The 23,649-nt window shown below is 36.9% G+C and overlaps 1 protein-coding gene across 1 annotated transcript in view; it reads right to left on the bottom strand.

Moving 5' to 3' along the window:
• CNTLN (centlein, centrosomal protein) overlaps positions 1-23,649 on the bottom strand; it is a 185,215-nt gene that overhangs the window by 93,469 nt on the left and 68,097 nt on the right. The window contains exons 10-12 of the mRNA XM_009891515.1: positions 10,517-10,577; positions 5,065-5,188; positions 2,079-2,204 (exon numbers count right to left, since the gene is read on the bottom strand). Coding sequence (XP_009889817.1) covers positions 2,079-2,204; positions 5,065-5,188; positions 10,517-10,577 — 311 coding nt within the window. The remainder of the gene's footprint in view (positions 1-2,078; positions 2,205-5,064; positions 5,189-10,516; positions 10,578-23,649) is intronic.

The following is a 23,649-nucleotide window of genomic DNA, read 5'->3' as shown; positions in this document are numbered from 1 at the left end:
TAATCAATGCTGCACTGGATTTGGCTTACACACTTTCTAAATCAACTCAAGCTAACAATCAGTAGGGCCTATCAACTTAAGTGTGTTCACAAAAGCTATGGGCTAACCTCAGTTACTTACACTGCTTGTAAAATCACACATGTAAGTAACTGGTACAACTCTGTAGATCATGTCCTTCATCCACAGACCTTAAGAAAGAATACATGCAATATAAAGAATCCCTATCCACAGATCTAAAAAGTATACTAAATTTCATATTGAGTTTCTTAAGAAAATGAGCTCAGATCTTGAAATGCTGACTTGCTTCAACAAATTAGAGACAATCATTACTAGAAACAGACGTTGAAGACAGATATAAAAAACACAGGAATTATGTATTCATCCCTTCCTTCCCTCAACTAACAATAAGCTGCATTGCCCATAAAGAGTAAAAAGCACCTAAACCCACACAAGGACTTAACCTTAATGACCACGATGGTGCACTGGCTTCTTACTAAGTACTATGCAGAATTTTAAGAACTCATTTTGACTTAAAAATTCTGTATTTCAAAGAGCTCAACTGTTTGCTTATGCCACTTCACCACAATCTAGTTAAGGCCACTGATCTGCAATGTACCAGACATACGTGTTCCTCATAAATGTGTCTGTGCATGAACTTTAGAAAAACAGTCGAACTGTACCAACCTTCAGGGTGTGTACAATACGTAAGCAATCTCTTTTCAAGGCTGTATGTGAAAAGGAGAGGCTTATGTTATTGCTCCTGAGTTACTCTTGCCTGTGGTGCATGTGTTGATTAGTGATGGAAGGAGAATTACAACTGCAATTACATGTATGGCAAGAAAGTGGTCTTTCCTACACAAAAAAATAAACAAAAGAAGTACATGTGATAACTTCAAAACCACAAACAAAGATGTGACAATGAAGTGAGAAGAACAAGCACACAATTGTAACTGGCGGATATAAAGAATACCCCATGCAACACAGCTACCGGCAATAATACGCTGAAGAAGCTTATGGGCAACACAAGGACTTACATACTACAAAACAATTTGCTGCTGTTGAAATTCTGTGATAGCAGCCTTCATGGTATCTCCACAAAATCGGTTTACGTTGTGACCCCTTGGGAAAACACAATTTCTTTAATGCTGACAAAACAAAGTCTGAATAAAAGTTTCTATGATGTCTTGATTCTTAAATAAGAAAATAAAAAAAAAAAATCAACTTGACTTACAGAAAGTGTTAAATAGCAGCAAAGGGCTAATTATACCATACCAACTTCCTTTTGTCTAGTATAAAAGGACATTTTCTTACTTTGCCTGGCTGAGTATAATAGCCTATGAATTATGAGATCAAAGCAGCAAACTGTATGTTTTCTAAAGTAAGAGTTTCCTTCACCAAGTTTTACACTTACTACAGCTAAAAGAGCTGTGTGAAGGGATCAGCACTAAACCCAAAGGACAGGCTGTGCACAGCAAGAAAGAGAGCAACTCCCTCGTGCTTTTTGCAGGTCACTACCAAGGACCATGTTAGCAGATCCACACCAGACCCTTAACAGGCAGCTCTGCTGCTACCAGTAATTAGCTTGGACAGCTCTGGCTCCAGGAGTAGCAGCAAGGCTACACCATAATGAGCTCAGCTGGGATTAGCAGGACAGGGCAGGGAACCAAGAGAGCTGAGGCATTCTGCATTGCGTATGTATCACAGAGATCAAACAAGGATGGCTGGCTAGGTTATCCCCTCACCACCTCATTCCAAAAATGAAGCACGGCAGTGTGTAAAATACAGGCTAATGAAGAGCGACACCTCCAACAGATGAGAGCCACATTAATTAACACAATCCCTAGATCATGGAATACAGTTTCTGTTAGTGCTAGCAAACTTGTAACTTGTCACTGATTTAAGAGGGGGGGAAAAAGGGGAAAAAAAAAAATAGCTGATGTTTTCCTTTTCTGCTTTTGGTAGAAGATGGTTTTATCTTGGAATTTTGCAAGAAATTCCTCTTCTGTGGCTTGCAAAGCACTACCATCAGAAAAAATAGCAGAATGTTTATGTAAACACCATTTAAGAAACAAAATTACTTTTCAATCAACAGCTTTTTGTGTTCCCTTTTGAAAAAAGCCAGTTCATTCCACACAGCATCAGAATCTTCTTGACAAAGCTGACGGGGGTCTGCATGCTGGTAACTGCTTTTACTACTTTCAAGCCTGTTTATGAGCAAAAAGAGGTTGTTCATTTTCAAGTATCTACATGTTTTAGGACCACAAGAATAAAATCATCCTGGCTTTCAGAAAATACAAATTTTTAACTGCGGCATCTACTGCATATAAATTTTATATGATGTAGACATTCTGTGAGGCATGAAACCTTAAATGCGGTATTATAGAAAAGTTCAATTAGGTAGTTTCAGACAGATACTGTGCTAATATGGCACCATTACTCTGAACTGACATGTGGCAGAGCAGTGTCAGCCACATTCATTCTGTCAACATTCCTTACAATACTGGTATGAGAAAGCAGAAGGTGAAACCATCACACAATCTCTTTTAAAAAAAAAAAAAGGGAAAGCCACCAGCTCCGCTAATGCCCCTGCAAACCAATCTGGAAGTTGCGGTAATGCCCACTCAAATCAAACTGTTGATCTACAGTCTAATGAAAGAATAAGCTATCTATGGATAAGATGATGCATCAGGACAAAGCATACAGAATTTAGAAGCATAGAAATAGAAAAAGAAAATATTTTGCAGGGGTTTTTTCATTAAAATATTTCATGTATTTTAATAACGCTAAAGATAAAAATTGTATTTTAAAAAATCCTTTATAAAATGAATTTAAAACTCTCTGCAATCTAAATTCCTACCGGGCAGAGAAATAAACTCTCAGAGAATGTGGTAACCTCACAAGGCCCCCATCATCTTTGCAGTCACGTATGTCAGTGGAAGTTGTATGTACACTGACAGGTGGATTAGGTCCCATCAGCTGCCATCTCAATAACAGATTCTAATCTGTTAAGAATAAGAAAGAATGGGGTCCTCCATCACTTACAGAGGATCAGAAGTGCCAGGTAAGTACCTGATACTGAGTTCTTAATGTACAATTTACATTACACCAGCAACATAAAGCTTTTTGAGATACCAAAATAACAGTGTAAGGTATAACCATTTACAGATCATTTTTATTTGTATCTTAGCTACTTTCCTTTGTTTAAGCATATTAAAAAGGAAAAGCAAAGCTCTTTTAGTATGATGGCTTTCTACAATTCAGTTCTGACAACAAATGTCATCAAACCCCTGTCATTTTCAGCTCATCTTAAGTACAGATGAAAAAATCAGATGAACAAATAAAGATTTAGTATTACACTTTCTCCAGCATCTACTTTTCTCAAATATATTCCTGTCAGGACACACGTTGGTCTCATTTATTTTAAATGGAAACAGAAGTTGGTTTTGTCTCTTTCTCTTGTCTTTTCTTCTCTTCCTTTTTTTTTTTTTTTGAACTATTAGAACCAGAACACTCAGAGCTTCACCCTATTATCAAGTTTGATTTTACTGTCTTTATCTAGGTTGAATTTTTGTATCTTTTCAGGCTTGGCCTCTCAGTGGACCATGAATGCCTACTTAGCTTTAGACACAGAATCACATCATTTCATTGTATAAAGTAACTGTCATCCAGTAGGTTTCATTTCCAGCTTGCACTGAATTTAAAACAGTGAGCTAGAAGATAAAATCATCCATGTTTTTCCTAAATAAACAAAAACTTTTCATTCTAATTTAAACAAATCTACTTACTATTTATGGTTTGATATTTCCAAAAAATCTTTCTGTGCTCCCAATGCCTGTAGCAGATTTGTACCTTACCATTATTTTCATCCACATATTTTTTTTTCTTTTTAAAAGACAAATGATTCTTAAGTAAATGCTCTAGTATTATAAAGCATTGCAAATCTATTCGATAAGTCAAAGCATTACTTATATATAAAGGCTTATCATTCATAGTAGGACGCTTTATGTCACCCTGGACTTTATGAACAGCTACCAGCTTTGCAGCAATTTCTGTGATTCCCTTTTCTGTCAGCGAGAGTTACAGAGTTGTGTCAAGATTAGTCAGTATTGCTGCCATTACAAAAGGAATTATTTTAGTAAAACACGTACGTGTTTACTAAACTTTAGATTCACATCAAAGTTCTAATACAGCCACCAGGATGTAAGGACCAGCTCAAAATACTTTCTTGAAACAGGGTCTGAAAAACTGTACCTTAGCAGTGTCTGAAAACTGAAGTGATAAGAAATGTCTTCATACCTCCAAATGTATCTGTTTTCCAAAAATTCTAACTCTTTGCTAAGCACTTAAAAATAAAGAATTTCTGCACAAAATTTTCACTGTTCTGTATAGAATTTAAGGGAGAATTATATATAGAATATTCATTATTTAAATTTTGATGTGGTAGTCTTTCTTCTTTCCATTAAAAAAGGCATATTGCTGCAACATTTTTGTAGAATGATCAGAAATAATTGATTTTATAATCATTTAACAGATGAAAACACCCTGCTTTTCATGCATAGTCTGTTTTTCCCCTATTAAGAAGGGGATTTTAGGATTAGTTTCAGTTAATGTTTGAACCACTAAATGTTAGAGAGGCAGTTATTTCTATATTTTATTGAATAAAATTATTTTTAAAAACTATTTGAAACACAAGGAGCAATTGTTCTATTATAGAAAATTAAAAACATACACGGTCAACAAATTAATGCACTGGGGAATTAGACAAGCATAAATAAGCAGCCCTAGCAGACCTTTGTCCAGTACTCAGGCTCACAACGAGATCCGAAATAAAATAAGTCAAGGTGTGTCAGCTCAATACATTTTACTCTTGGTTTCAACTGTAGTTTTTCTCATATGGGGGAGTATGCCATGTATTGTGCTTTAACAAAGGATAAAGTCTCAATGACCACATAGTAGCTTCTTCCTTCAAATTATATTCTCTTTTGAATACCTATATACCTATATAATACTTTTGTTCAGATTACTTGTGTAAGGGAAATGTTTTTAATGAGCTATGTAACTTACCTGCTATCGCCCTCTTCCCACAGCTTTAATTGCTCTTTTAGTGCTCTGTAGTTGGTCTGTAACATCTGCAGCCTCTCTTTGTGTTTTTCATGGGCTGCTCTTAGCTCATCAGTTTCTCGAGTCTATACAGCACCAGAAAAACAAAATTAGAGTTAGGCAAAATGTAAGAGACTTTCACATAGATGACATGAAACAAAAGCTCTGCTTACGTAACTATTAAAAGCCTCAGAAATCTAAATGGAAAGGCCAAGAGTCACAATCCTGAGGTCAAATTTTTCTTATTGCTACTTTAGCAAATTTTGCTAATTTGGCAAAAATTTACTTAAGTATTTTTTTCATGCTGCTGAGAAGTTTTAAAAAAATTACTACCAAAATGTCAGTTTTCATCTTGTGAATGCATTGGCCTAATACATCTAAAAATACATAGACTGAAAAAGGATTGTTGGCCCTCACTTTTGCTCCAAACTACTTTTTTCTTTTTTTTTTCCCTGTGGAAAACTACTCTATGTATTTTGGAGGAAAACACTGGCTACACTGAAGTCCACATAAAAAAAAAAAAAAAATATGAGGAAAACCAGAAGCCATTTAATTTATTTCCACAAATATATGCAAACCCACAACACTCAGGCTTTGTCTTCTAGTTATGTGAGAAACGGGAAATAAAAACAAATTTTTCAGTAACTTTTATATAATCAAAACCATATAAAAAAATGTACTCTCTTTTCACAGAATGAAAAGTAAGGAATACCTTGATTTATACAACGGGATAACATCATGCAAGTTTAAAAAAAAGATTTTCCTAAGTGACAATACTGTGCTCTGAAAAAAATGAACATTAAGAAAAAGACATTTCGCAGTATAAAGCAAGCCAAACTCTGGCACACAGCAGTAAAGAATTCACCAGAAATTATCCTGTAGTAAAATTTGCCCTCAGTGCTTCATTTCCAGTTCAATGGGAGGTCTGTTTGCAGAGGCAACTACAGAACACGTTCCTTAACCTCAAAGTAAATCACAATACTTTATTTGCATGTATCTACTGCTTATATATAAGGAGGGCTTTTCAGCATTAGTCAATAAATAAGATACACCAATAGTCAGAGCTGCAAGCAATAGAAATTAAATCCCACTATAAAAATATCGTAAGGGTTTCTACAGCAGTGCTAACTACAAAGGACCTAGACTAAGCTTGGCTTCTAAAATGTAGACCAGCTTTCATGATGCATAAACAAATCTGGAAGACACCAGCTAAAACTTGAGATGCTACCATATATAATATTCCAGAAGTTTTATGGAAGTGACTCAGGCAACACAAAAAGCAGATTTAGGAATAGAGGCAGGTACCAAAGTGATATTACCATTAAATACTTTCCCAAAGTGGTGTTGGTGGTTTTTTTCTGAAACAACCTCTAAACCAGGTACATTTATAAAGTTAGAACTGCTTAAAAAGTACTTTTGACTAGTTCTAGGTGGCTCATATAAATACTACAATGATATTAAAAACAATCACAGAAATAGCAAGATAAATTTGTGACAAAGGGTACAGAGACTATTACCAAGCTTTGCTTGGCACTACAATAGGAAATTTTTGTAAGAATCAAATTATAGATACTGCGTTTTCAAGAGAAGTTCATGAAATCATTGTTCTGAGATTGTTTGATATTGCTAGTGAAAACTGATCAAGTCTGGCAAGGCACTGGAAAATAATGTCTTCAGTGCAAATCCTCATAAGTTTATTAGTGTCAGTGCCCTTTCAGAGATGCAACCAAGTGTAGAATTTGCCCTTTTCTATCTATGAATCTATATTTTTCATTATTGCTTACCTGTTCCATTACCCATTCTGTTACAGTTATCCCCTTCCCTTTTCAGTTGCTCTGCTCTCACAGAAATAGAAATTAAACAATTAATTGTCCTAATCACTCTCTTACACTGAATTATTAAGCACTTAAGAACTTCAAATTTACACTGCTATTTCCATAATCTCAATTAGTTCCACTTCTCTCTGACGGAACCATGTTATATCTTTTAATAATTAAACTCTCTTGTTCACAGTTTTCTGTATATTCACAGAAATGGGACAGAACAACCATCTCAAGCAGTACTGGATCTCCAGGTTATTCTCCAGCTCTCCACTGTCATTCTATAGTACTTCCCGTGCAATAATGAAAGACAAAAAGACGAAGTCCGATCTGCAGGAGAAAGAACCCAACTGCCTGTGAAAAAAAGTCCTTTTGTTATGTGCAGGCAGCTCAGACAAGCCAGAATATTCTAATCACTACTTCAGACTTTTGTTGAAATTCACCTGTAACAACTTCTGTTACAGTAAAAATTGAACTAAAATGGAATTAAAAAAATATACTGATTCAATTCTTTGACTGCTCAGGCTGACAAGAAGTGAGAAACTTGACCATTATAAAAATAGTTTTTTCAACAAGTAGTTATGTGGAAAAGCCACAATATTAACATATTTTTGGCACCTGAACACCATACATGGAACAGGACTATATGAACAGCATACATACAAACTAAAATATAACCGTGTGCCCTTGCTCACATAAACAAGTATTAAGGTGGCCCTAAAGACTCATCTACATATTCTAGTTCTAATTCTTTCCAAACAAAAAGGATGAGAAAACTCAACTGAAAGTTCTCTTTTTTGAAAACTTTCCAGTTAGAGCCAGGAGGATCTCCTCTAGGCTATGTCAGGGATCACAGTTCTGGGAACATAATATGGGAGAAGAGAACATATTTTTAGTTTGTATCAAATAACTAACTCTTGGCAACGAAACTCCTACCCACTTCTTAAAGACCTACAGTAGATAGATGTACTTATGCTTTGGACCACTCTAAGGACCAGCTTGATAATTTGTTACTCAAAATCCATGATTTCTTATTTACTTTGACATTCTCTTCTCTAAACAAGGGTGGAATCAGGCATGCCCTATTACTTTTTAGTATGTCCTGGAGTGCAGAAATGAAGCTGATTCTGTACCAAAACTATGGACACATTGAATTTACATGATTACTCTATTTATATTAGCAATAAAGACAGTAAGAACCAACTTTCCTTGTCCACAAGTGAGTCAGCTGAGGAGAACTGGAAAATCCTATGAATGGGACCTTGCCCTTTTCTGTTCCTTTGTAGTGCTGACTGGGGCATCAAATATTCCTGTTCCTGAAAATCCCAAAGCTGTTCATCTTTTTTTTTTTTTTTTTTTTTTGTAATTGCTACCAATTTTTCAAAGGACTGATGGATAAAATCACAATTTCATCTTCAGGATAGGCATCATCAGTATGTTTAGTGACAGAGAAAGAATTTTTCGAGCAAGTATATTTCAAGTAATCATATAGCCAACACTTTGCTTGAGGAGGCAATAATGCAAGTGCCAGTTTCAAAAATCTTGATCCCATGCGTTACTCTTTGTTGGAGGCAATGCCTGAGAGGAGGTTAATATCAAGAAATCATACAATACCAATAGAAATATGCTGAAAACGTTACAACAGCTGAGTTCCCTGTTATGCTGGCAATAGACTCATTGAATTCTGAATGTAGTACTACAGCAGTGTTTGAAATGTTGACCTGGGCCTCTACAGCTTCTTTTCAATCAATTAAAGCATTTTGCTAAAGAAGCCAAGTAGGCTTCTTAAAAAAAAAAAAAAAAAACAACACAAGGAGCTCATATATTCAGTTTCAAGGGAAGAGATAAGGCTTAGCCCTCATGGATGAACAACAGTGATAAACAGAGATCCCACACTTGAAATATAATAAAGCTGCACAGATTCCTAAATTATGCTTTAAGATGAAACAGAAGAAATGACAAAGGCAGTATGGTGAAAAGTAAATATTATCTTATGAGGTCACGCAGAGAGAATAACAGTCCTTTCTCTTCTGTATCTGCTTAGAAAATCAGAGTGCCTCTCTTCACTCCTCTTTCCTGAAGAAAACACAAAGAATTGTGGAACTCTCTATCATTTAAGACAACAACCATACACGCTGATGTGTGAGCTTTGCTGCCCAGGGCGGAGCAGCTGTTGTCCATAGTGCCTGCATAATCTGTAGCATCAGAGTCTGGCAGGCCAACTAAGAGTAACAAACAGGAGGCCTGCCAAAGGCCAGTTCTCAGGTAGTGCTGGTAGGCCATACCTTAGATTTCTCAAAAGAGAGAAAAAACAAAACAAAATTAATCTTCTGACTCCCAGAAACAAGGAGCCAGATGGCCTGTAAGACTAAATTTGAAGTTTAAATCCTATTTCCTGTTCATATAACCTATGTGTGGCAAGACACTACATTAAAATCTCTCAAGTATACAAGGTGATGAACTTTTGCATTTGTGCTAAAATATAATTCCCACTCATGTTTCTTCTCAAAGTGACTTACCACATGAGTGTCTTTTTGCATGAGGCAGAAGCTCAGGACTATGGTTTGTAGGGTGCCCCCAATTTTTTCACTTACCCCGTATTTATCACAGCATGTTCAATACAACCAGTTCTGCTTTAGGCTACATACAGTGAAACTATCTTTCAAATTCCACAACTCTGAACCAACATGAAGGGAAGGAGAAGGGAAGGAGAAGGGAAGGAGAAGGGAAGGAGAAGGGAAGGAGAAGGGAAGGAGAAGGGAAGGAGAAGGGAAGGAGAAGGGAAGGAGAAGGGAAGGAGAAGAAAAAAGGAGGAGAGTACAAATTGTAAATGTTTAAGAAAATATGACTCAGGGCTTGAGTTTTGCATTCTGAGGTGCAATTTGGAACAAGTCAGTCATTCAACAGGTACTATTTTTGAAGTTAAAAACCAAACCAACAAAAACAAACCAACCAAACTCTATAAAATGGGGACAAAATTGGAAATTGTAATACATGCTCAATTCAGCTTTTCTACAAAGGGCTGGAGGCATCTGGGGGGGGGCTGTTTGTTGGGGGTTTTTTTTACAGCATTTGTTAGAACAACAACTTCTAAGCCATAACTTCTAAGAGTACAAGGGGACAAGGGGTAAATCTGTGTCAAGTAATTGACTTCAGCATTTTAAAATACTGGCTTCACTGTATAAAAAAATTTTTCTGCATACTTTCTGCTTCACTTTATTTCTGTATGAATACATTAATTTCTTGGAATATATAGAATCAGACACACATTTTGAAAATGTATTTAACAAGCACATATTGATGGCAGCTCGAATTAGGCTTCCGTAGGACTGCGGGAGTACCAACACAGGATTCCTAGCAGTAAAGGAAAAAGGCAAACTAATGGAGAGTGCTCTCTTATGCTAACACAGTTACAGTCCATAATGATATGTGCATTTTGCATTTTTAAAATGTCTGTTTATTTTGGTATATCTTTATCTATGCAAGCTTATAGCTCGCGGGTTTTTTTACTTTTATTTTTTTAACGTTCACCTTTAGCTGTAGTGTCTTCTCTAAGTTTTCAATCTTCCTTTCAGCTATTTTAAGCTTCCTTCGCTCCTCTGACTCTCTAAAAGAGCTCTTTGGGGACAGAGACCTTGAACGTTTCACAGGTGGTTCCTGGAGAATAAAACAAGGACATGGTTGAACTAGTTGGAACACCGGATTATGAAAGACATGCAGAATTAAAGAAGAAGTAATTTTGAATACTAATAATGAATTATAAAAAAAAAAAATCTGCATGGAATACCAGAGAAATAACAAGCAGAATTACCACAGCGCTACCACTAAAGGTTTCTCTGTGACTCGTTAATGAGAATATTCATTTACATTTACATTGTTTCTTTCAGAATAATGATGTCCCATTAGGGAAGACTAAAGGGTTATAGACTCAGAAATGCAAGAAACCTCATTACAAAGGAGGGGATAGAGGCTGGTCTAATTGCTCTATAAGGGTCCAAGGTTACACTTGATAGGACAACCAGAAACAAGAGGGAAAGGATTTTTTTCCCTTTGAAATAGTTTAACACACTGTGAAGTTGAAGGAACAATATGCTTGAGGAATATAAATACAACAGACAGTAGATCTTATACCATAATGACCATATGGTCATTAACTATAATGTGACTAACTAGAGACAAGAATATGTGTTTATATTATGTACAGCTTCATATAGCAATCTGGAGAAAGAATATGCAAAAGCAACACTTAAACTGGGCAGCTTTCTTGTTCATTCTATGTCATATGTCCTTACGGCAAAGAAAGAAAGACCTCATCAAATTAGACTTTCTGATTTTCTGAATAACTTTGGTTAAGGACAGAGAAATACTAACACACACTTAATACCAGTAAGGTAAAATGACATTATGTAAATACATAAAGTCAAACAAAAACTTAAGATTAATTGCGATTATTGTTGTTGCATGCTGCCATTTTCACTGTAAAATAACTGATTTACAACAAAAGAAATTCAGGATAAATTCTTTTTGAGTACTATATATTTCAACACTTTCACTACCCCATTAAATTAATTTAATCTTAAAAGCGAATCTTAATTAGTCACTGGCATTATTTTCTTTGACCATAACCTTCCAGTATTAAATGTTTATAAGACACTGTATACCACACTTTCACTTTAAATCATCTGAGTCTCCAAAAAGGAGAAAAAAATTATCATGAAATATCAGAAAATAACATCACATATTTAAGAATTTAAATATTGCCAGGGTTTTTTTGGTTTTTTGTTTTCTTTTGCTTCTGAAATGTGCCTGAATGAGATGGAAAAAAAACCCCACCACTACCACCCCCAAAAAAAAACCCAAAGTAAAACAAAAACACATGCAAAACCCCAACCAAAAACAACAACAACCCCCCCCCCCAAAACAAAACTAATGTCTGGAAAGAATGTTAGTACATTTAAAATCTGAATGTCAAATAGACATATTTTGTATATTCCTGACAGTTCCTTTATATAACAGAAGAAACTAGAAGAAAGTTTTAATGACCATTGAAAATAATATTTCCAAATTTACGGGTTTATATTTTCAGTATAACATTGTACTGGCTAAGAGTAGATCTCTTTGAAATAGTGAAGTTACTGATTTACATTTTTTTCTAATAATTCTGGCAGGGGATATCCAAAAGTTTACTTCAGTTAATAGATGCTGATATTAATCAGTAAAGATATTAAAATTGCACAAAACTAAATTTGATCCCTTTCAGGTGTCTGCAGCAGAGAATGCCAAGAACAACATATAAAAAATTACATTCATATTCAAAGTCCCAAATTTCTTGAATAAAATTAAGATCTTAAATAAAACTCCTGTCTTTCACATTTCCTAATTACTGCATACCCATACTAACTTTTCCTAAAAATCCAGAACACATTATTTTTTAAGAAATGTCTCCTACTTAAACTTTATGTTTGTATACAGAAGACTTGGAAAATACATCATTTCTCTGAAATCAGGAATAAAAGGTCAAAGCACTTCATTTGTTGCCAAAGAGAAGGACAACAAAGGAAAAAAAGTGGACCAAGCAGCACCAGACTGCTAAGAATAACTAGGTCGAGAGACTCTACAGAAGTATGGAGAAAAGAAAAAAAAACACAGAAAAATGTATACTGCTTTAATCAAAGGTGACCAGATACAATGAGTACACAACAGTTTTTCTTTCTATATATACACACATACACACACTTTATATATAGCTACCTGGGATTGCACTGTGAATCTTTTTCACAGGGCCAAGGTATGGAAAAAAATAGAGAAAAATTCTAACTACTCCTCGACATGGAAATAATTCCCTGTGAGAAGCGGTGGGATTGGTGATGCGCATTGAGAAACATTCTATTGTTTGAATACTTTTTTACCTGTTTCATGATCAGACTAGAGGTCTTTGGAGAGAAGGAGCTGTCTCTGGGCTTAACAGCTGCACATAGGTAGTTTGGAGGCAATCTTTGCTAAGAGGGCAAACAGTTTAATCTTCTTACCAAGACAGAAGAGACTGTAGTAAAATACACAGTAATTTGATTGCCTGGGGCTGCTGCAAAACTCAATTTGGAAGATGGCATCTGTAATACCCTTCTCACAACTGCAAACTTTGCTGCTGCCACGTTTAAGCATTTAATTTTTAATTCAGTTCTCAAATTCTGCAGTAAATTTAGACATACCTGTATTAAATATATGCACAAATTGTAATGTTTTAAACATTTCCTAAATGTTTAAGCGTAAGAAAAAGTCCAGTTGTATGAGCAAAGAATGTTAATCCAAATCAGTGAAGGGTAACAGAAGATTTTTCATCAAATGACCCTAAAACGTGTTTACAAAAGACTAAGCCAAATAGCAGACCAGAAATAAACTGGCTTTGTAATATTGATAGATATGAAACTTTGTGACAGAAGATTTAATGTAAAGAAATAGCTGGTAAGTGGGTGGGACACACATTTACTGTTAACAGAGGTACACAAAGCAGGAAAAGAAAAGATGCTTCTAAGCAACCTTCTGTTACTGGTCTGCACCATGAAAGACACCATGGGACAAAGCTGTAAGCAGTCACGTTCTTGAATTCAACGTGTTTTGTGTTGGATAGAGTCCCAATAGAACTCCCCCCCAAAAAAAACAAACAAGGGAAGCCGGAACTCCTATTGAAATGTCCTGAAGAACTTCTCTGTACACACAGATGAGATCAACATCTGCCAGGATACATCACTGAAGACAGTGGGCAGAAATCTTAATGTTTTTTATCAGTTTATCAGAAACATTGTTGAGGCTGAAACAGAGGCTGAAAACATATAGGTGAGTGCTTTTGCAGAGGAAAAATGGCAGATTCTGATTCACTATGTTTCAACAGGAACTTTATCAGTACTGCAAATTAACTCATGCCTTTTGATATCTTGATATTATAGACTTAAAAGAACACTATAGAATGTGTATCAATGAGAGGCAATTATAACTCCCATGCATCATACAATGGGAAAGCTTAGCTATAAAAAAACAAGGGCTGCGTTCTTGGACTACAGCAGACATGGCAGGATGGCAGCTTAATTAGGTAACAGAAATCATACGTAGCTCACAAAGTTACAAAGTTTAAGCTCCAAAAAGAGCTCTAGGAAGTTCAAGCAACTGACTTCATACAAAATAGTACTCAGTAATACCACTTTGCACTGAGACTGGACTATGAGGGTTACATTTGCCTCCAAGTACAGACTTAATATCAAGAAAAATGACACCACACATGCACATTCAACAAAGCTTTTAACCACTGCATTATCTGTCTCACAGACTAAGTTGTTTGTATTACTCTGTATCATCATGGCAAGGGACTTGAATTTCTCCAGTTCACAAAAAAAAACCCCACTAGCCTATAGATGTATATATATCATTGCATTTTGCAGAACCAGACATAGGTGGAAGCATACAGTTATGCGGCCACACATCCCAATTCACACTAGTGCCAAGTTTCCGTTTTGTCCCAGGCCCTTCTTTTTAACACCTTTCCAAATACTGCTTCTTTCAAAATTGTTGGCTTTTTAGAGCAGAAAGTAATCAAAGCAGTGTCATTCTGATCATAACTGATTCCATGCTTATTTGTTCCTTGTATCCTGGGAATGCACATAAGGGGGGATGAAGAGTTAACACGACAGTCTTTGCAAAGCCAAAAGGATCACCGTTATAAAACAAGAATTGTACATCCAAGATATTCTTCCTTTCAAATTACATGCTAATAAATTCTGTCATTAATACCTTTGTCATAAAAGGCTGAACAACAAAGTAATGGGAAGGTATTTCTTTGTAAGTGAAAATCAGTAAAGAGAGCAATACTACCTTTTCTATTTTATAGGTATATTTTGTGATCCTAAAGTTGGACTGTTTTTACAATTTTCCTTACTGTCTTGCCTAAATAAAAACTATTTGCCAAAAGCCAATGTCACTCCAGTCTTCAAAAAGGGCAAGGAGGGCCACTCAGGAAACCACAGGCCAATCAGCATCACCTTCATCCCTGGAAAGGTGATAGAACAGCTCACTCTGGTTGTCATCTCTAAGCATACAGAGGAAAAGAAGGTTATCAGGAGTGGGCAACATGGGTTCGTCAAGGGGAAATCATGCTTTACCAAGCTGATAGTCTTCTGTGATGGTGTGACTGGATGGGTAGATGAGGGAGCGCAGTGGACATTGTCTACCTTCACTTCAGCAAGGCTTTTGACACTGTGTCCCAAAGCATCCTCATTGGTAAGCTTAGGAAGTGTGGGTTAGATGAGTGGACACTGAGGTGGCTTAAGAACTGGTTGAATGGCAAAGCTCAGAGGGTTGTGATCAGCGGTGCAGAGTCTAGTTGGAGGCTTGTAACAAGTGGTGTTCCACAGGGGTCAGTACTGGGTCCAGTCCTGTTCAATGTATTCATCAATTACCTTGATGAATGGGGGATAGAGTGTACCACCAGCAAGTCTGCTGATGACACAAAACTGGGAGGAGTGGCTGACACACCGGAAGGCTCTGCCACCACTCAGCAAGACCTGGACAGGCCAGAATGTTGGACAGAGAGGAACCTAATGAAGTTCAACAAGGGCAAGTGTAGGGTACGGCACCGGGGGAGGAATAACTCCATGCGCCAGTACAGGTTAACCTGCCAAAAAACAGCTCTGCAGAGAGAGACCTCGGAGTCCTGGTGGACAACAGGTTGACCATGAGCCAGCAATGTGCCTTTGTGGCCAAGAAGGCCAATGGTATCCTGGGGTGCATTAAAAAGAGCATGGCCAGCAGGTTGAAGGAGGTTATCCTTCCCCTCTACTCTGCCCTGGTGAGGCCACATCTGGAGTACTGTGTCCAGTTCCGAGGTCCACAGTTCAAGAAAGACAAGGAACCACTGGAGAGAGTCCAGCAGAGGGCTACGAAGATAATCAAGGGACTGGAGCATCTCCCTTATGAGGAAAGGCTGAGAGAGCTGGGACTCTTTAGCCTCGAGAAGACTGAGCGGGGATCTCATCAATGCTTATAAATATCTAAAGGGTGGGTGTCAAGAGGATGGGGCCAGACTCTTTTCAGTGGTGCCCAACGACAGGACAAGAGGCAACAGGCACAAACTGGAACACAGGAAATTCTGTCTGAACATAAGGAAAACCTTCTTTACTTTGAGGGTGACAGAGCACCGGAACAGGCTGTCCAGAGAGGTTGCGGAGTCTCCTTCTCTGGAGATATTCAAAACCCGCCTGGACGCATTCCTGTGCAACCTGCTCTAGATGAACTTGCTTTGGCAGGGGGGTTGGACTAGATGATCTCTGAAGGTCCTTCCAACCCTATCATTCTGTGACTCTGTGATTCTGTGATTTGTAGCCTGTCAATATAGTTCCCAAAAGTTTATATCAAAAAATGAACTGCATGAACATGTGAAGAAGTGCACATATAAAACAACCCTGAGTATTGAAAGAGCATGACTAGGATCTACGTATCAAAACAGAAGATTGTCTACAATAGGATTTATAAGTTTGTAATTTAGTTTTCCTCAAGGGAGTGTAATTTCTTTATTCCTGACACAGTGATCAGTTCATGACAAACACTGTACTCTCATTTACATTATTCTGAGTAAACAAGAAATGACATTGTGGTGGATTAACCTTAGCAAAGAGTGAAACAGCCACTCAACTGCTCACTCGCTTCTTCACCAAGACAAGCGGAGAAAATAGGATGAAAAAGCTCATGGGTTGAGACAAAGAAATGGAGATTGCGTATCATTCACCATCACAGGCAGACTTGATGGGGAAAATTATTTAAGTTATTTTCACTTAAAATACATTTGGGTATTAAGAAATAAAGAAAATACTAAACCAACACCTTCTCCCGCACCTTGCCTCCCAGACTCAACTTCACTGCTTCACTCTTGACTCCTCTGTCTCCTGCTGAGCAGCGCAGGGAGGGGGGGGGTTACCGTCAGTCCATAACAGCTCCTCTCAGCCACTCTATTGGCCTGCACACACTTTTCCTCCCCTTCATATATCAGAGCTTTCCACCATGGGGCCTCTCCACAGGCTGGAGCCCTTCAGAATTGTCCTGGTTTGAGGACAATTGAGGGTTTGAGGAACCCTAAACCACGACAAGAATAAAACTGCTCAAGTGGGTCCTCCATGGGCCATGGTTCCTGTCAGAGAAACCTGTTCCAGCATGGATGCTTCTCCAAACGATGCAGTTTCCGTGAAAGAATATCCATCTACTCTGGTGTGGGCTCCTCCACAAGTTATAGTGTGGACATCTGCTCCGTGGTGGTCCCCTCCACAGGCTGCAGGGAAATACCTGCTTGGACACTTGGAGCACCCTCTCCTCCTTCTCTGACTTTGGTGTTTGCAGGGCTGTTTCTCACCTTCTATTTTTCAATCAACACTGCCTGTGCAGCATTTTGTCCTTTGTTATTTCATGTTCACAAAGGCACCACCACATACTCCTAAACAAATGTTCTAAAATATGTCTTTTTCTGAACATAGCATACAGTGCAGGATATTGAGAAAGAACAAGCCACACAGTTTTCAAAGGAAATGAGATGCCAACTGTAGGAAAACCAGGAAATCTCTAAGGAAGCACAACATGATGGTCCACCTTTGTAGACTATTTATACCACACAGAAGCATGTTCCTATTTGCTTCCTTGCAACAAAAATCTCTTGCATATTTCCCATATTCTAGACAATCACAAGGAAAAAAAAAATAGATAAGGAAGAGGCTAATATAGTGAAAAACATCATGACTTCGGCTAATTACTTCATTCACTATAGTTTATAGCTCTTACTGTTACCTGGTACCCAAATTTAACAGCGAGTTATCATGAAAGAGGCAGTCCAGCCCTACCGGAGAGTAATAGGAAGTCAAAATTATAAACTTCAAATGACATTGTTGTCATTCTTCATAGACAAATACTACATCATACCTTAAAAATCAAGAATTTGAAAAAAAATCTTTTTCATTTATAAAATCATAATAATAACCATTTATATTCCTCTCATTTTCCTTCCAGGGAAAGATGGTCATTCTGATAAACACCACAAAATACCTGATAAATATTCATTTTAACAAACCTACAAAGAATTTATCCTTCAAATATTTCATTTAATTAAGAATCCCTTATTCAGTATTTAATAAGGTAAAACCTTCTACTCCCAACAGCTATTTTAACAAGTCTTTGGCAGATAACACAAGAACCATTCAAACAAGCTTCCAGAATTATAAGCAGCATCAACAGATATTAAAATTATTATCTGGACCCTTGAGCAAAAATGTTTGGCTTTACCAGCCTGACTTAGACACAAATACACAAGACAATACAACTATCCTACCTCATGCTTTCTTCCAGTCCTGATAGTGTTGCTTTCCAGAGTTTCTGTAGTGTACAAATTATGTTCTGCTAGGTTAAGACTTGCTTTTTTCAATTTTTCCTGTAAAAGCTCGATTTCAGACTTTTGCATTGTAATAAGACACTCCAGCTCACTTAAAGAAGGCTGTTGAAATACCTAGAAAATTATAGTACAGGTATATTACATTAGTAACAAAAACCCAGAAGCATAACAAACCATTTAGATAAAACTGTCTAAAGAAACACAACATTACCAATATTACAGGAATGTTTGGGAGCTGTAAATAATCCAGCTTTTGTGAATGACTCATGAATCCACAATCAAAACCAGACCCCAAAGCATTAGCTGAACATTCTAACACCACCACCACCATATTTTCCAAATCCAAGTTTACAGTATTAACAGTGATTATTTTATACAGCTGTTTCTTCTGCAGCAACTTATTCTACTGTGGTATTTTGTACCTCACATGCTGTCAAAATTTCTTGACAAAGTATTTTATCTCCTAGACTTGTTTCTGGTGAAATTTCAAGTTGGTAAGTATCACTTGCCTATCAAAAATAAACTTAACTGTATATTCTTGTCAATGAAGATATTCTTAGTTAAAAACTGCCTCAGAAAAGTACTTCTTTAATGTATACCTATGGGCATAGTGGATCCATGTCATAAACTCAGCACAAATGTTGTGGTCAAACTGAAGACTTAGAGAAAAAATAGAGAGTAATTCTAAATCACAGTGTTACTCAAGGCAGATACGTTATTTCATGAAGCCATTGAATTCCAGCTATCAATCCATTCACAGGAATTCCTTGGCACAACACAACACTACCGCACACAGCTCACCTTGGTCCTGTTATGAGCCCTGTTCAGACAAAAACACATTTTCATTGGTACCAGCTGTCTTTAAGTCATATACCCACCATCCAATAGTGGACTCGTGTGTACACGTGACCAAGAGTAGTCAAGTTACCACGGCTTGATAAATTACTCCTTGTCAGTTGAGTTTTCATTAACCACCTGTGATCATACCCCGCTGCCTTACAACCACAAAGCAAAACACTGTTAGCTTAGCATCAGCAACAGCAATATGCCTGTTGTGGCAGTCTATGGCAAATCACGAAGTGAAATGCTTTAGTTCAAATGTCCTCCACAATGCTTACGGGCTGGGGACAGACATTCACCTTGCAACAGCTGTGCCAGACAAAGATAACATAATTCCCAGATGTTCAACGCATCCAGGCAGCTAAAGGTTAGCAACCCAACACTATTGCTGAAAGAAGGGATGGCGCAAACCTCTCCCCTCAGTAATCGATTGCATAAGTAAAAGGGTAGGTTAGTTTAAAAAGTCAATGCAGGTGGCTTGAGCTGATCCAGTTGACCTTGTATTGCACAAATTAGGGCAAATTCATGAAACCCCTATTGCCAGTGGTGCTCTGAAAGCAATGGCAGCCAGATAGGAAACAGCAAAGTCGTCAAGCGACAAACCTTGATCCAGGAGACAACTTTCTCAAGACTGACTAAAAGTTTTGTTTTACACATACTTTCCCAAATTAGCAGTTTTGACAACCTGACTTGCTTGCAACTGTTTGAGGATATTCTTAAGACAAATATTATTATTTCACCAGAAAGGAAAGAACCTGGTACGATTATCACTTGTTCCTACTCTCTCAAATACTGGTATGCCCTAAGTAAAACAAATCAGGTATGCTGACAAAAATCAGAAAAAGCAGTGTAAAAAAGGCTAAGCAAACAAAAAAAATCTCCAAATTCATGTCAATCAAGAAATGAGATGGTCCAAAATTGATTAAAATCAATCAAGCAAACACCCTAGTAAACTTAGCATTTGACAGAAACAGATTAATGGGCCTAGCCATTTTATTTCTTTCTGTGCAGAATATGAAGCTTTTCATAAAGCGTACTATAAACTCACACCTTCTACAAATAAATCCCAAATTAGAAATACCAAGCATCTACTTCAGAAAAAGCACAACTCCTCATATAGCAAACAAGCACAGGAAAGTTGTTGGAGTGAAAGTTGTTAGAGAGTAAAAGTTGCTCATGCTTTTGCTGACTATTCCTTAAGTAATTTCTGTTGCTCATTTTGCATAATTTAGGCCATATGTAGTTGCAAACAGATGTCATTTCCACCTACGATCAGCAAAAGGCCAGTTTATAACTAAAAGAAAACTCTACACAGAGGAAAAAGGAGGAAAATAGAAAAATGAGTACACAAGCCCATGCACTGAAAAGAACACTTAAAGTTGGATTTTTTTGTTCATTTGACCAAAACCTTAGCTCTATATTAAAAGGAAAAAAAATCCAACAAAACCTAGAAGACAGAAACAGTGCCAGTAGATAAGGGAAATGTAGTTACACTTATAAGTTATATAATTACTGTTTTACTTGACCTTTATTCTTTCTTATCAAGAAAAAGAAATACACCAAACAATTCTCCCATTTTACTGATTTCTCAGCCATATGAAAAAAAGACTTCTACATGTAACGTAAGCTGTACAATTACATTAGTACCTAAAAAAATAAACAGCTTCAATCTGTTATAATAATTTTAATTCATATTACCATTACTTTAAAAAGTTTACAACTGTTAATTGTTGCTGACTTTTAAATCATGAGAATTAAAAAAATTTAGCTAAAGATGAGCTTCTTACTGTATCACTGCTTTTTAATTTCTTCTTTCAAAAATGAAATGCAGAGTGCTATGAAATGTAAATCCGTTTAAGAGTCACAGATTGTATCAAATCCTTATTCCTCTATGTCAATGAAGTTCTGCTACTGACTTTAATAGGACCAATACATGAACAATGTTCTTCATTTGTTTTAGGTATTTTTTCCTACTCTTTTCTTCTCCCAAAAGAGATCTCCAGATAATACCCTGCAGTGATACTTACTTCAAATTAAAATACCGTAAAGGCACATTTTCTAGTAAAATTCTTACAACAGTCTTTGTGCACACGCATACACACACACGCATTTCTTCAAAAACTAACTCAAACAAAGCTGATCTTAGACCTTTTAACTCATACCTCCAAAATGACTATGTTTTTACCCTCAAAATATTCAGCAAATCACTGTTACCAATACAGACCTTGCTATATAATTTGGGTCTAAGATATCCTGAAAATCTGGTCAGTTTTTTAAGTATGCATGTGAAGTTTCTTCAGTTTCAGGAATTCTAAGAACCCAGATGTAACCTGAAGAGATCCATTTAAAAACTGAGGTTTTGCTTATCAATGTACTCCAGTTTAAGAAGAGCTGGGTATCATTTTCTGTTAAATTTAACATATCCTTCACTATTTCGTAAATATTCTTCTACATTTCCTACCCTAGAAGAGTTTGTTTACTCAAATATCAAGATAATTTTTAAACATGATTTTTTTAAGACATGAAAAGACAGAAAGCTGGATGAAACATCTGTCTCTGGTCTTTTGTTTCAGATTCATGTCTATTTAACTTTATATTACTGCACTTTTATGTTCCAGGCACCCTTGGTTAAGAGCAAAAAAAAAATCACCAAAACCAAATTATTTAGTGAAAAGATTTGGCTATTATGAGAACCTCAATTCCTTCTGTAAAAAATATGACTTTGTGAACAATCCAGAGTTCCAAGATTTATGCATGAAGAAAGAGGGGCAATTTCATCAGATCCATGGAAAGAAATGTGACCTTTCCTGGCTTTTCACTTTCTAGCTTTACTGCTGAACTCCTATCTGTAATCTAAGAACTAAGGGAAATATTGCAATTAGTAAGGCCAAAATGGCAAATAATTTGGACTATAACGGAGCTCTGATTTAAAAATCCTACATTATCAGACAAAAAGCACAATATTGTGTTTCAAGACTAGAGAAAACACACCACATCCAAGCTGTGTATGAAGAATGAAGGTCAGTTTCATAGTAAAGATCAGAAACCTGCAATCCAGAAAAATAAAAAGTTACATGCTAAGAGGCACCACCAGGTTCTTCTACAGCTTCTGCGTCAGAATTGTTATTGTAGATCTTTGATCTTATGAACTGAAATACTAACTCACCTCAACAAAGAGCTCCATGAAGGTTCACTTCCTAAAGTCTATTCTGAATCCTACGTCTAAAACTAAAATTCCCATGAGACGATCGTTTCAGCGTACACATAAGGTTGGCCCTCTTCACAGTCTACCCATCTACATGTTGAGTGTAGCAAATGAAGCCTTTCTCTCAGGTTTAAGTATCTTATATTAGATTCCACCTGTATTACTAAGTCTATCTTAACAGAATAATGTTTTTCTTCTTTCACTTAGCAAAATCAGTTTATATCACATGCTATTTTATCACAACAGATACATAACTTTTTCATACTAAAAACTCAATTTAAAATGCAAAACTTATATTCCAAATAATTTTCAGAGGTTTATTTATGTTTTAAACAACAAATACAATGAAGAAAGTATTTACTTCTACCAAGCAGATCTCTCACTCCTCTTATGCTTACATGTCTTTTCAAAATACAACACAGCTGATATTTTCTGGATGCATTAAGCAAGATGAAGGCTAAGTACCCTCTGTGCCACAAAGCTGTACCACTGGGGGAACCATCCACTCTGTACTTTGGGAAGGAAATCCAATGCCACCTTTTCAATGCCGCTGTTGTCAGAGATCACAAACAGTACCAAATAATGAGGAGAAAATACAGCTGTGCTCCACCATACTTCTATTCTGCATGACTTTCCTGAACTGGCAAAAGAGGGCAGGTGGCAAGGGAACGCATATCTAAGAGCTTCAGAACTAATAACACAGCCTTACGTGTACACCTGCTCCCTCTCAACTTCCTCAGCACAAAGCTGTGCTAACACTAACTGCACAGTACCAAAACCACTGCCTAGGAGGACAAAGAAAGAGCCTGCACAGTCTTTCTGTAAGCAGATGCAAGCTCACCCTGCTTCAACCACAACGTGGCCAATAGGCACACAGGCGCTAAAGTATCTTTTCTCTCAGCAACACAATAAAGTTTACACACACAGCTCAGACTAGAGGAAGCATGTACACCTTTATCACAATATCTGAGTCAGGAAATAGTATTTTTGACCTATGGCAACCAACTGGCCCATGACCCATAGCCTGAAGTTTTCTTCCAGTCAAACTCCAGGAATCCAATGCCATATGCCTCACAAAGCCACGATGCAGGAAACGTCCAGAAGCAGTTTATATATGAGAAATAAGAATCACTTCCTGGGTTTCCTGTTACTGAGCTGGGCAGCTAAGTCAGAGGCAATGCTCACCTCAGCATCCTTTGCAAGCTCCTTCTTTTGACAGCTTGGAAATCCAATTGTCACAGTCTTGTCTCCATTTATTGCACATACTT

Source organism: Charadrius vociferus, unplaced genomic scaffold (assembly GCF_000708025.1).
Source record: "Charadrius vociferus isolate BGI_N301 unplaced genomic scaffold, ASM70802v2 scaffold198, whole genome shotgun sequence".
NCBI lineage: Eukaryota > Metazoa > Chordata > Aves > Charadriiformes > Charadriidae > Charadrius > Charadrius vociferus.
The sequence above is the reverse complement of the archived record's forward strand: the minus strand, read 5'-3'. Positions and strand labels throughout refer to the sequence as shown.